This window comes from Lathyrus oleraceus, chromosome 5 (assembly GCF_024323335.1).
Source record: "Lathyrus oleraceus cultivar Zhongwan6 chromosome 5, CAAS_Psat_ZW6_1.0, whole genome shotgun sequence".
NCBI lineage: Eukaryota > Viridiplantae > Streptophyta > Magnoliopsida > Fabales > Fabaceae > Lathyrus > Lathyrus oleraceus.
Genome location: NC_066583.1, coordinates 353,426,329 through 353,441,468, shown reverse-complemented (window position 1 = coordinate 353,441,468; position 15,140 = coordinate 353,426,329). Strand labels below are relative to the sequence as shown.

Sequence of the window (15,140 nt, the reverse complement as noted above, 5' to 3'; positions counted from 1 at the left end):
TTAATCAAATAATTTTGATTAGTTTAATTAAATGATTCAATCAAATTTTAGTCAATTGATTATGTTAATTAAATATTGATCGACTTATTCCACTATCACAATTTCACAATCATTTTCAAACCAAACGCATTCAATCTCATTCATAAATAAAACTCTTGGTCCAACGTCAAGTAACCTTTTCAAACTCGATTAAATCGATTCGATGCAATCCAATTTTTTCCCCGAGTAAGCGCAACGCTGAACTCTTTACTTAACAAACATGAAAGAAGAGGATCCTTGAAGTCACATTCTCTGAATCCTCGAATGATCAGTCCTGAGGCACACGTGCTGTGAGTGTCGTTTGTTCATACTTTCGCTTCTAAAACACTTAACATAAAATTGGACAAAAAGAGGGACTGTTGGAGTCTAACATTCCGATAGAACCTTTGAACAATCAATTTCAAGGCATACATTTCGTTCTTGTTGAATGTTCGTTGTCCATCAAACAAATTTCATAAATAAATTGAATGAAAAATGGTCGGTGGAGTCTAGCATTCCAGTAACCCCCGGGTAATTGGTCCCAAGGCTCACGTCTCGTTCTCACCTAGTATTCCTCATTTGCTTACAAAACACTCAACATATCAATCTTAATTTCTTGCCTTCGTGCGATCAACAACCTCTTTTTCAAAAAAATATTGTTTAATCGTTTCTAATGCGTATAAAAACTAGCGCTTAAGTCTCCACCGTGAGTATGCAAGCCAACGTTTAACCGTTAGTATGCGATCTAAGAACTTGTTCATTAAAACAAATCAACCAATCAAACTTATCTTTTCTCGCCCCCGTGCAATCGAAATCTTTTCATAAACAGACACTATTTAGCCCTTTCTAATGTATACATAAACAAGCGCTTAACCCTCTCATGCGCGAGCATACAACTAAAATGTTTAAACTGCTAGAACACGATCAAACAAGATCCCTCATACCGCAAAATAAACAAACTCTAAGTCTCTCATCCACGAGAAAACAAGCCAATGTTTAACCGCTAGAATGCGACCTAAACTTTTGTTCACTAAAATCAATTAACCAACACTCATTTTCTACCCAGAACTATATAGCTTTGAGTTCTTTATCACACCCGGAGATACGTGGGAGCGAGATTCAATGTCTCGTCAATCACTATAATAAAAAACACCAAAAATATCTTATTGTCTTGCCCTGAACTACAAAGCTTTGAGTTCTTCATTGTACTTGAGGATAAGTAGGAGCGAGACCCGCAATCTCGTCAAACACCCTAATAAAACCCTTTTTGCGACCCCTTTTTATTTTCCTTTTACATTTTTCTCATTTGAATAAAACAATTAACATAAGCTTACATTCAATCGCAAGTTTAACTCAAAAGATTTCTGTTGAGTACAACAGACGTGAGGGGTGCTAATACATTCCCCTTGTGTAATTGACTCCCGAACCAAAATATGTTTGCGACGATCATCTTCTTTTCAAAGGTTTTATCAATATTTTCATATTCCTTCATTAAAATAAATAAATTTCGGTGGCGGCTCTGTTTGAACATATTTTTCGCGAGCGTGCGATGCACTTTGCGAATGATTGTATTTTTCGAGGTACGACATAAGGCGTTAAATATTCCACTTGCTACTCATTTCAAGTTCCAATCAAATTCCTTCAAGTGAAGATGAAACGTTTGATATGAAACATGTCCCTTATGTGTCTGTTATGGGTAGTTTGATGTATGCAATTGTGTGTACAAGACCAGATATAACACTTGTTGTGGGTATAGTCAGTAGGTTTTTGTCAAATCTAAGTAAGGAGCATTGGAATGATGTAAAATGAATTTTAAGGTGTTTTCGAGGTACTAGTGTGAGGCTTTTCTTTGGAGGAGACAATCCTACTGTATAAGGGTACTCTGACTCCAATATGGTTGGAGGCATTGATTCCAGAAAGTCCACTTCAGACTACATGATTAATTTGTAAGGGGAGTTATGGCTTGATAGTCCAGATTTCAAGTGTGTAGCATTGGATACTACAGAGGTCCATTTCGTTGTCATAACTAAAGCATGCAAATAGTTGTTATGATTTAAGAATTTTTTGTTGGAGTTTAGGTTTGTTCAAGACAGATATGTGTTATTTGTTAATACTTAAATTGTTATTATCTTGGTAAGAATCTTGACTTTTCATAATAGTTTCAAACGCATTGATGTGACAACCCCCTTCTCCATGGATGAATCCCAAATAATCAAGGCTTTCAACATCAATATAAAGTCTTATTTGGCTCCAAGAATTACATAAATCATTTGTCAACCTCCTCCTCTTAACTGGATTAAGTGCAACTGTGATGAAGCCTATAATCATAACCGTCTTACAGCCTGTTGTGGCGGCATTTTTCAAAACAAGCATGAAAACTTTCTTCTTGCTTTTGCTGAGCAGGTTATTTGACTTTCCTCCTATCTTACAGAATTTGCTGCAGTTCTTAAGGCAATGGAGATTGTTTGGAAAAAGGGGTGGCACAAACTTTGGATTGGAGATTGTTTGGAAAAAGGGGTGGCACAAACTTTGGATTGAGACGCATTCAAAAATTGTGGTTCAAGTTTTTCAAAAGCTTTCCTTGGTTCCTTGACAAATTAGAAACAAATGGAACACTTATCTAACTCATTTTGCACATAAACATATCTTCATTTCACACATCTATAAAGAATGGAATACATGTGCCGCAGACTTTTTAGCAAATTTTGTCATTTTTAAATCCATCCCCTTAAACATTAGGAAGAATTTTGTTCAAAATAGACTAAAAATACCCTTTTTTTTTAGGTTTTTTTTTTGAGTTGGCTTTTTAGCAACTTCCTTTTTATTAATATTTTGCTTTATCTTTATATATTTATATACGAGGCTTTATTTAAAAAATGTTGTTAATTATTAATTATTTGATTGGACTTTTGTGGCTTATATGAAATGAAAGGAGCCCTAGCAGTTTGTTATTTAAGAGTAACCCTAATAGACTATTAATACACCACACAAAACCTAGACGGCAATTAATAATCTCTCATACCTGATGGGAGTCTCTCCAATCTCATTATTAATGAATTACATTCTTCCATCCTTCCTCGTCATATGTAAAGCTAACAACTTCATCATGATTCGGTCTCGTACTTATGGTTCAACAAAAAATCATGCAAATAGAATTCAAAATACACTCAAGAGAAAATCTGTTGCAGCAGACATAGATAATGAAAAGAAGGAAACAAAGGAAGCAGCAACTAGTTATCAAGGTCAATCCTCAACAAGATTCAGCTGTGGTATATGTTTTGATTCTGTAAAAGTCTATGAAATGTTCACAAACCCTTCATGCAACCACCCCTTTTGTACTAAATGCATATCCAAGCATGTCAAACTTCAAAGAAAAGAAAAAGTGCTGAAACTCAACTGTCCGGATCCAGAATGTTCCTTGGAACTCAAACCAGAACTGTTTCAATCTATTTTACCTACACAAGTCATTGAAGAATGGGAATTTGCAATTTATGAGTCTTCGATTTCTTTGAAGCAAAAGATTTACTGTCCTTATAAGAATTGTTCTGTTATGATGGTGAATGACGGGGAAGAAGTTGTTACGAAAGTCGAAAAAGGGTCAAGATGAAAAACAATTGGATGAGAAATTTTCGGAATTGGCTAAAAGAGAAAAATGGCAGAAATGTCCCAAATGTTATATGCATGTTCAGAGAAAGGGTGAATGCGAGCACATATCATGCAGGTTGTATATCTTAATCATTTTAACTAGTTTTAATTTTGATTAAATCATTATAATTAATTATAATGACATTATAATAAGTGCATTGTTTTCAGGTGTGGTTGTAACTTCTGCTACATGTGTGGTAAGGATTGGATTCATGGACATGTATGCAAATATTCGCAGTAATTAACAAACTCTTTGCATATAGAATTAAATATGATTTTGAATGGTAGAATGATAAATTCTGAGATATGCGACCTCGAGCTGTTTTATGTTTCCATTTGCAGGTCTTTTAGAATACATATGTAAATTCTTTAAACATATCATTTGCTAGGTTGTGTTAGGTAGATATGCATTTGTTCCATGATGTTGATGAAGCAAGAAATTTAAGTATTCTACTGGCTATTGATTGGTTATGCTTTTTAGGCACATTTTTGTGGTGAAAATGAAAACCTCTTTGATGTTTAAACTCATTGTAATTTGTTTGTGTTTACCATGCTAATAACAGATGAAATTCGTGTTAGGAGTATCGCGTGGTGAATACGAAGGAAGTTGCAAAACATTTATATTACGTAAAGGAAATATATACACTAAATTGATCGACCATAAAAAAAGAAATTATACACTAAATCTTGTTTCCGTAAAGTTCTCTGCATCCTTCAATAGATAATGTTATTTCTTCATTATTCATCCATCATTATAAAAATTCCATGTAAAATTAGCAATGAGACTAGTTTAAAAGTAATAAAATGAACCCAATAAATTTATAAAAATAGAAAGAACTACCAATTACACTGAAAAAGAAAAGGAAGAAAGAAAACAACCATGCTAAATGATACACTATAATATAGTTATAGTAACACTTAAATTCTTGAAAACCATCCGGATAAATGTATGATGCTGCAAGCAAATTATCCAGCAAACATACGAGTTATGCTACAAAACCGGATTTGAATTCTCTCCAGCTTTTATGGTTCAACCATTCATCCTTTTGTAATTTAATGCATGATGCATCTATACACAAAAACAATGGTTTATAAGAGATAGATAAATAGAACAAATGAATGGTCTTGGATTAAAGCTGGATGGAAGGAGAGAGAAGGAGAGAATCAATATCCTGCAAAATGTGAGTTATTGACATAGAGAGAGAAGGGGGTGAATTAGAGACGCGTTGAATAAACTTTAATGTTAGAATTAATAGGTTTTATTAATAAGTTAAATGGAGAGATTTGGAAGGTCAAGAGACAGTAGACAAGTTAATAGTATTTACAATTATGTTTCCTAGAATATCAAAAGTTTCTGAATATGTATAAAGACCAAAATTGTACTCAATAAAAATACAGACGTTGCAATTGATTTGTCTTCTCTTATCACAAATTGGCATCAGAGCTAATGGCAAACATGATGAATCAATTGCCGTTGTCACGGCTAACGAAGTTAAATTACGAAAACTGGAGTATCCAAATGAAAGCTCTTCTCGGATCTCTAGACGCGTGGGAGGTAACCAAAGATGGGTTTGAAGAACCAACAGATGTTGAGGGATATACGGCAGCTCAAAACAAGGCGTTGAAAGAGACGCGATCGAAGGATAAAACGGCACTATACATGCTGTTTAGGGTTGTTGATGAATCAGGCTTCGAAAAGATTGCCAGTTCGACTACGCCGAAAGAGGCGTGGGACACGCTAGAGAAAGTGTTCAAAGGAGCAGATCGAGTAAAGCAAGTTCGACTTCAAACTCTTCGTGGCGAATTGGAGAGGATGCAGATGAAGGAGTCAGAAAATGTATTTGACTACATCACGCGTGTACAAAAGGTGGTGAACCAACTCACCAGAAATGGCGAAACAGTAACTGATGCACGAGTTGTCGAAAAGATTTTGAGATCTTTAACAGATAAATTTGAGAATATTGTGTGTGCAATAGAAGAGTCGAAGGACCTTTCGACGCTTGCAGTCGAAGAGCTCGCCGGTTCCCTCGAAGCACGCGAACAACGAAAGATGAAAAAGAAGGAAGAAGGAGTAGAGGACGCAAATCAAACCAAGGAGCAAATCAAAGACGAAAAGATACTTTTTTCTCAAAACTTTCGAGGAAGAGGACGTGGTCGTGGAGGACGTGACAATGGTCGAAGTGGTAGAGGCAGCAACTTCGAGAGAGGACAGTCGATCCAGCAAAATTGGCGTGGCAGAGGACGTGGTCAAAGAGGTGGTAGGTCGAACCATTCCAACTTTGAATGCTACAAGTGTGGGAAGTATGGTCATTATGCGAAGGATTGTAACTCATTCAAATGCTATAACTGTGATAAAGTGGGACATCTTGCAAAAGATTGTCAAATCGAAAAGAAGGTAGAAGAAACAACCAACCTAACTTTGGAAGCTGAAGCAAATGAAGGTTTTCTCTTGATGGCTCAAAATGAGATCAACACAAATGACAATGTTTGGTATCTTGACTCAGGAGCAAGTAACCATATGTGTGGTCACAAACACTTGTTTAAAGAAATGAGAAAGATTGAAGATGGAAATGTGTCTTTCGGAGATGCATCAAAAGTGAAGGTCGAAGGCAAGGGAACGATCTGTTACTTGCAAAAGGATGGGTTGATTGGATCAATTCAAGATGTTTATTATGTACCAAATCTTAAAACCAACATCTTGAGTTTGGGACAACTTACAGAAAAAGGTTATTCGATACTTATGAAGGAACGAATACTGCATTTGAAGGACAAGCTGGGACATCTGATTGCTCGTGTCGAAATGGAGAGAAATCGAATGTACAAACTGAATCTGATAAACGTTCGAGAAAAATGTTTACAAGTAAATGTCAAAGACAAAGCGTCACTATGGCATCTACGCTTTGGTCATCTACATCATGCTGGTTTAAAAAGGTTGGCGAAAAGGAACATGGTGCATGGACTACCAGATATGGATTATGAAGGAAAGTTCTGTGAAGAATGTATGCTGAGCAAACAAACAAGAACTTCATTTCAAAAGAAGGCAGAATATCAAGCTAAGCATATCCTTGATTTGATTCACACCGACATATGTGGGCCAATCACGCCAGAATCCTTCAGTAGCAAAAGGTACTTTATTTCCTTTATCGACGATTACTCACGGAAGACATGTGTTTATTTCTTGAAAGAAAAGTATGAAGCATTCGAGGTGTTCAAAAGGTTCAGAGTAATGGTGGAGAAGGAAACCGACAGACACATTAAAGCAGTTCGATCAGATAGAGGTGGTGAGTATACTTCGACAGTCTTTATGAAGTATTGTGAAGAGCAGGGTATAAGGAGATTTCTAACTGCAACATACTCACCTCAACAAAATGGGGTGGCTGAAAGGAAGAATCGAACAATCCTTGACATGGTTCGTTCAATGCTTAAAAGCAAGAACATGTCAAAGGAATTTTGGGCAGAAGCTGTAAAATGTACCATTTATGTTCAGAATCGATGTCCACATTCGAAGTTAGAAGATAAAACACCACAAGAAGCGTGGAGCGGACAGAAGCCAACAGTTTCTCATCTCAAAGTATTTGGAAGTGTGGCTTATGCACACGTACCAGATCAACGAAGAACGAAACTTGAAGACAAAAGTCAGAAATACATACTCATTGGGTATGATGAGAAAACAAAAGGGTACAAGCTATTTGATCCCATAAGAAAGAAGGTGATAGTGAGTAGAGACGTTCGAATAAACGAAGCAAGTAAGTGGGACTGGAACAGTTCGACAGAAGCTGTTGTCGAAGTTGAAGAATCATATGTCGCTGTACCACCAAACATTTCGACAAAACTTGGAGATTCTGACAGTGAAGATGAACCTACACAACCCAGAATGCGAAGTTTGCAAGATCTGTATGATTTGACAAGTGAAGTGCACCTTGTATGTCTTTTGGCAGATGCTGAAAACATCAGTTTTGAAGAAGCAGTACGAGACAAGAAGTGGAAAAGTGCCATGGACGAAGAGATGAGGGCGATTATCCACAACAACACTTGGGAGCTAGTTGAATTGCCAAAAGGTAGTCAACCCATTGGTGTAAAGTGGGTATTCAAGAAAAAGATGAACGCTCAAGGAGAAATAGAACGATACAAAGCGAGACTTGTTGCGAAGGGATACAGACAGAAAGCAGGAGTTGATTATGACGAAGTATTTGCACCTGTTGCAAGAATGGAGACAATTCGATTACTCATATCTCAAGTTGCTCAATTCAAATGGCCAATATTTCAAATGGATGTCAAAACAGCTTTTCTGAATGGTGTACTAGAAGAAGAAGTCTATATCGAACAACCACTCGGGTACATGAAAGCTGGAGAAGAGAAGAAGGTACTGAAATTGAAGAAAGCGCTATATGGGCTGAAGCAAGCACCGCGGGCATGGAACACACGTATCGACACATATTTCAAGGAGAACGGGTTCGAGCAATGCCCGTACGAACATGCCCTCTATGTGAAGAAAAATGGAAGGAATGTATTACTTGTTGCTCTCTATGTTGATGATCTTATTTTTCTGGGCAGTAATGATCAGATGATAGAAGAATTCAAAAGCACAATGACATGTGAATTCGAGATGACAGATTTAGGTCTGATGAGATTCTTTCTTGGTCTGGAAGTTCGACAAGAAGAAACAGGAATCTTCATCTCACAAGAAAAATATGCAAAAGAAATCTTGAAAAAATATAAGATGGAAAGCTGTAATCCGGCTTCGACGCCAATGGAACCAGGAACAAAATTGTCGAAATTTGATGGAGGAGAACATGTTGAAGCAGGAAAATATCGAAGTTTGGTAGGAAGTCTTCGCTATCTCACATGTACAAGACCAGATATCTCATTAAGTGTAGGCATTGTAAGTCGATTCATGGAGGAGCCAGTTTACACACATTGGAAGGCATTGAAGCGAATTCTGAGGTACATCCAAGGAACAGTGTCACTTGGGATGTTTTACTCGAATTCAGAGAAATACAAGTTGGTTGGTTACTCTGACAGTGATTGGTGCGGAGACATAGATGATCGAAAAAGCACTTCTGGATATGTGTTTTTCATGGGAAATACTGCATTTACTTGGCTTTCTAAAAAGCAACAAATAGTAACACTTTCGACATGTGAAGCAGAATATGTAGCAGCATCCTGGTGGATTTGTCATGCAATATGGCTCAGAAGATTGATGAGTAAAATGGAGCTAGAACAGAAAGATGCAACAATAATACAAGTTGACAACAGGTCAGCAATTGAGTTAGCAAAGAATCCAGTAAACAATGAAAGGAGCAAACACATTGACGTTCGTTTCCACTTCATTCGAGAACACGTGAAGGAAGGAAATGTCGAATTGAAGCATGTAGCAAGTAAGGACCAAGCAGCAGACATTTTCACAAAATCATTATCAAAAGAAATCTTCGACAGAGGCAAGAAATTGATAGGGATGATGAATAGAAGAAACATTTAAGTTTACAGAGGAGTTTTGTTGAATAAACTTTAATGTTAGAATTAATAGGTTTTATTAATAAGTTAAATGGAGAGATTTGGAAGGTCAAGAGACAGTAGACAAGTTAATAGTATTTACAATTATGTTTCCTAAAATATCAAAAGTTTCTGAATATGTATAAAGACCAAAATTGTACTCAATAAAAATACAGACGTTGCAATTGATTTGTCTTCTCTTATCACAGGAAGGAGAGAGAAGGAGAGAATCAATATCCTGCAAAATGTGAGTTATTGACATAGGAGAGAGAAGGAGGTGAATTAGAGACGAGGTGTGACGCTAATAAAAGAAATATAGAGAAAAAATATTGAAAAGTATCCAAAATATAAGAGAATTGGAATGAAACTCTTCCGAGATGAGTTTTTTAAATAATATTATATAATTTAGATTTTATTTTATTATTAATTTTTAATATTTACGGTTGCTTTAATTCAATTGAATTATCTTTTCAATTTCAATTATTTCAATTTAATAATACATTATATGACATTGTTATTTAATGAATTATAAATTATAGTTGAAATTTTTTGATTTAATTTGTAATATGTATATGTAATTATAATTTAAAAATAATACATTAGAAATAATTTGGAATATTTGTTGGTCTATTTGACAATTATAAGTTAAATTTTAAAGAATTATTTAATAGTTTTTTTAGCATTCTAATGAGATTTATTATTTGAAGTTAAATTTTGTAACATATAATCATGTTTATAAATAAGAATTATATTTTAAAAAATTAATGAAGTATTTGTTTGCCTATTTAAAAGTATTTCTTGACTAATTTATTTTAAACTACTTTATACATAATAATTTACGGAGTAAAATATTATATAATGTATTTCTTTTTTGAGAAATATTGATAGAGACAAAAAAAGATAGATACAAAAAAAATAAAAATTATGATTAGTATAAGAAAAATAAAATAAATTATATCTTTATAATTATTGTTACAAAATTGATAATCTCTTTTTTTTGAGTGATTTGAATAGAAATAATGTTATCATTTTTTGTAAGAGAGAACAAATTAATTTTTTTTATAGGAATTAAATTAGTTCTCATAGGTTTTGATCGGATTATTTGAAAATTAATTAATTTAATTTTTATAAAAATTGACTAAACTCTCTTAGTATTTATCAAAATATTTCTAAATTAATTAAATTAATTTTTAAAAAATAAATTAGAATGCACAATAGAAAATATAATGAAAATTTAATAGTTTGAGTTGTGATGTATGATGTGAATGTACAACTTTGTATAAGTATATAATATTATATATGGAGTGAAAAACAAAAATAATAAATATAAACTATTTTATGCATAATATTTTATGGAGTAAAATATTATATAATCTATTTTTTTGAGAAATATTGATAGAGACAAAAAAAAAGATAGATAAGAAAAAAATAAAAATTATGATTAGTATAAGAAAAATAAAATAAATTATATCTTTATAATTATTGTTACAAAATTGATAATCTCATTTTTTTAGTGATTTGAATAGTAATAATGTTAATTTTTTTTTGGAAGAGACAACAAATTATTTTTATTTTTATAAGAATTAAATTAGTTCTCATTGTTTTTGATCGAATTATTCGAAAATTAATAAATTTAACTTTTGTAAGAATTGACTTAGCTCTCTTACTGGTTATCAAATTATTTAAAATTAATTATTTTAATTTTTTAAAAATAAATTAGAGTGCACAATAGAAAATATAATGAAAATTTAATAGTTTGAGTTGTGATGTATGATGTGAATGTACAATTTTCTATAAGTATATAATATTATATATGGAGTGAAGAAGCAAAAATAATAAATAAATATACATGATTTTAATTAGAGGAATATAATGGGATAAGTCATGGAATATGAAAATAGATGTTATTTAATTAAAAGAATTCATAAATGAAACATCACACGTTTTTTGTAAATAAATAAAAGAAATTTTGAAATATTGTGATTGGAAGAATGTCACATCATATTTTGAGTGATGTGACGAGTAAGTGAATGAGTTGTAAATAAAAAAAGTGCGAGACTCTATTTTAATATATTATAATAGATGAATATACATGATTTTTAATTAAAGGAATATAATAGGATAAGTCATGGAATATGAAAATAGATGTCTTTTAATTAAAAGAATTCATAAATGAAACATCACACATTTTTCATAAATAAATAAAAGAAGTTTTGAAATATTGTGATTAGAAGAATGTCATATCAGATTTTTAGTGATGTTGCGAATAAGTGAATGAATTGTCAATAAAATAGTGTGAGACTCAGTTTTAATATATTATAATAGATAGGTAAATTTGAAAGATATGTTTGATAGGTTTTTTAGCATTGTAATGAGATTTAATATTTGAAGTTAAATTTTGTAACATATAACCACGTTTATATATAAGAATTATATTTTAAAAAGAATATTAAAGTATTTATTTGCCTATTTAGAAGTATTGCTTGACTACTTCGTTTTAAATATTGTAATATAGTTTTTGTTTTTGTTATTATGATTTTAAAACTGACACATGTGAATGGTTTTTTTAAAATCTATTATATACATAATTTTTTACGGAGTAAAATATTATATAATTTTTTTTTTAGAAATATTGATAGATAAGAAAAAAAGATAGATACGAGAAAAAATAAAAATTATGATTAGTGTACGAAAAATAAAATAAATTATATCTTTATAATTGTTGTTACAAAATTCATTATCTCTTTTTTGTGAGTGATTTAAATAATAACAATGTTATTATTTTTATTAAGAGACAACAAATTATTTTAATTTTATAAGAATTAAATTATTTCTCATAATGTTTATCGAATTATTTGAAAATTGCTTAATTTAGTTTTTGTAAGAATTGACTCAACTCTCTTAGTGTTTATCAAATTATTTGAAAATTAATTAATTTAATTTTTTTAAAAGAAATTAGAGTGCCTAATATAAAATATAATTAAAATTTATTAGTTTGAGTTGTGATATATGATGTGAATGTACAATTTGTTGTATAAGTATATAATATTATAAATGTAATGGAGAAGCAAAAGAAATAAATCAATGAGTGTACATGATTTTTAGTAGGGGCGGCAAACGGGCATGTCTGCCCCGCAAAAGCCCGCAAAAAATGGGGCGGGTGGGACGATCATAGTTGAGGATGCGGGTCTAAAACTTATGTCTGCCCCGTAAAAAAGTGAGGGGGGTGGGGAAAGCCCACGGGCACTGCACTTTTTAAGTCTAAAAATGCAAAAATTCATGTATATGCTTGTGCCCGCAAAAGCCCGCGAAGAAAACGGGACATGGCGGGACGAACACATTAGAAGGTAAATGCCTAAATCATTGGTCCACCCCGCACTAAAGTGCGGGCAAAACGGGCATGCCCAACTGGTCGAGCTCGTTTTGCCACCCCTAATTTTTAGTTAGAGGGATATAATGGGATAAGTCATGGAATATGAAAATAAAATTGTTTTAATTAAAAGAATTTATAAATGAAACGTTACACACTTTTCATAAATAAATAAAAGAAGTTTTAAAATATTGTGCTCAGAAGAATGTCACATCAGATTTTTAGTGATGTGACTATTAAGTAAATGAATTGTTAATAAAATAGTGTGAGGCTCAATTTTAATATATTATAATAGAATTTAGAGTTTGTATGTACTTGAGCCTCCATCTTAATCATTAATCTCTAATTTTTTTAATGAACAAAATTAAGTCTTATAAAAAAGCTTAAATTAATAATTCAAGGAAATCTAATTTACAAGTTTTGTTTTTTTTTCTTTTGACATATATTACAATTGTTAATTATAATACTATATAGATCTATTACTTAATTATTATAAAAAATATATACAACTACTATTTTTTATATTTATAATTATCAATGTTTTTGTAAAAAAAATTGTCATATATTCCTTAGCTTATCCATGCTTCATTTTAAAAACAAATTTGAGTTATAAATCATTAAGATTCAATGAAAAAAACTCTACAAATTCATTAATATTGATAAAACATACCAAAATATTTTTAAAAACTTATATTATGTTCCAAAAATATCTCAATAAATATTTATATGAGATGATTCGATTGATATCTTTTAAAATTTTAAAAAATGCATTATATCACTACTACAAAAAAGCACTTAACATAACAAGTTATTATATCGATCATTAAGCTAACAGAAGTAAGACTTCTTATTCAGGCTCCAACAATTTTTTTCTTTCATTAAAAGATATTTCACTACCGTTCATATTATTAACTGTAGTGATATGTTAAGGCATACTGGTTTTAAATCCCAACATCAACAATTTTTATTTTTTTTGGGTTACAAAATAGACGTGTCACTTATAATCATAATATTTATATTAAAACTAAAATACATTTCACCGCGGTCTATTATAGCAATTATTGTGAAATGTACATATATGTTATCACGATTGTTTATATCAATCGTGGTGAAAATTTTAACATATATTTTCAGGACAGAACATAGTCGTCTCTCTCAAAACGAAACCTTAACACTCTCTCACGCATCATCCTAACTCCATGAACGGTTGCATATCACTTATTCACAAAATTCCAACATATCTTCTTCATCTCTTATGGATCAAGAAAATGTGTTACACAAAACTCATTTCTTTCACTTCCTCGTCATATTTCAGGTATACGAGACGTTCCACATTTTATGTTGTTGTTGATTTTGTTTTTGTTGATATGTTGTATTTAGTTTAAGGTATGTTGTTGTTGATAAAAGTTGTATGTTGTTGATGATTTTGTTTTTGCTTATATATTGTATGTTTGTTTTAATGTATGTTATTGTTGATAAAAGTTGTGTGTTGTTGGTAATAAAAGTTGTATGTTATATGTTGTTTAAGGTATGTCGTTGATGATTTTGTTTGTTGATATATATTTTATGTTGTTTAAGGTGTGATGTTATTGATAAAAGTTATATGTTGTTGGTAATGTTTGTTGTTTGTTGTATTTTGTTTAAGGTATGTTGTATATTGTATTTTGTTGTGGATAAAAGTTGTATTTTGTTGGTAATAAAAGTTGTATGTTATATGTTGTTTAAGGTCTATTGTTGATGATTTTATTTTTGTTAATGAAAGTTGTATGTTGTTAATGTTGGTGCAAAGGTAGACTGAAAGATGAATATTCTATTAAGAGAATGACGGCTACAAAACATGATAAAAGTTACAATGATTGTCACCCTATTTATAAGCTAAAACTAGGGTTACTAGAATATAATAAAATACTAAAATACCCTCTAACAAACTTAGGGGCTAAGAAAATAGTAAAACTAATAAATATGAATTACTTCTAATACCATCCCTTAATTCATATTCCATCAAAACTTGTAACACCAATTCCATCCCTTAATCTGAGGAATTGATCAGTCTTGATAGCTTTCGTCAGAACATCTGCCAACTGTTTCTGAGTGTTGCAGTGTACAACTTCTAACACTCCCCTCTGAACTTGATGTCTCAGAAAATGATACTTGGTCTCAATGTGCTTGCTTCTCCCATGCAACACTGGGTTTCTGGCAAGATTGATTGCAGACTTGTTGTCAATCATCAGCTTCAGAGGTTTGTTTACTTTAATCTTCAGATCCTGCAATAGATTCAGAATCCACACAGCTTGGCATGCAGTAACAGCACCTGCAATGTATTCAGCTTCACAAGTTGACAATGCCACAACAGGTTGCTTCTTGGAACACCAAGAAATGGGACCTCCCAGAAATTTGAATAAGTACCCAGACGTACTTCTTCTGTCAACTCTGTCTCCACACCAATCAGAATCTGAATAACTCAGAAGTTCTGACTCATCCTTTCTTCCAGAAGGAAATAATACTCCATACTTCAGAGTTCCCTTGATATACCTCAGAATCCTGACAGCAGCTTGGTAATGGGACCACTTAGGTTTACTCATGAACCTACTAACCATCCCAACTGAATAGCAAA

General features: G+C 32.1%; 1 protein-coding gene and 1 pseudogene across 1 annotated transcript; both read left to right on the top strand.

The window, feature by feature from the left end:
* Positions 1–3,070: 3,070 nt before the first annotated feature.
* On the top strand, positions 3,071–3,904 carry LOC127080642 (E3 ubiquitin-protein ligase RSL1-like; annotated as a pseudogene).
* Positions 3,905–8,383: 4,479 nt separating this feature from the next.
* Positions 8,384–9,415, top strand: LOC127080640 (secreted RxLR effector protein 161-like). The gene is made up of 2 exons (XM_051020952.1): positions 8,384–9,041; positions 9,333–9,415. Exons 1-2 carry the CDS (start codon positions 8,384–8,386, stop codon positions 9,413–9,415), a joined length of 741 nt encoding a protein of 246 aa, XP_050876909.1.
* Positions 9,416–15,140: the final 5,725 nt, after the last annotated feature.

Bases quoted from the DNA above. Each gene is read 5' to 3' on its own strand.
- LOC127080640 (XM_051020952.1), top strand. From the start codon at position 8,384: ATGGAAAGCTGTAATCCGGCTTCGACGCCAATGGAACCAGGAACAAAA. The intron at 9,042-9,332 runs GTAAGGACCAAG...ATAAAAATACAG, and splicing joins CGAATTGAAGCATGTAGCAA to ACGTTGCAATTGATTTGTCT.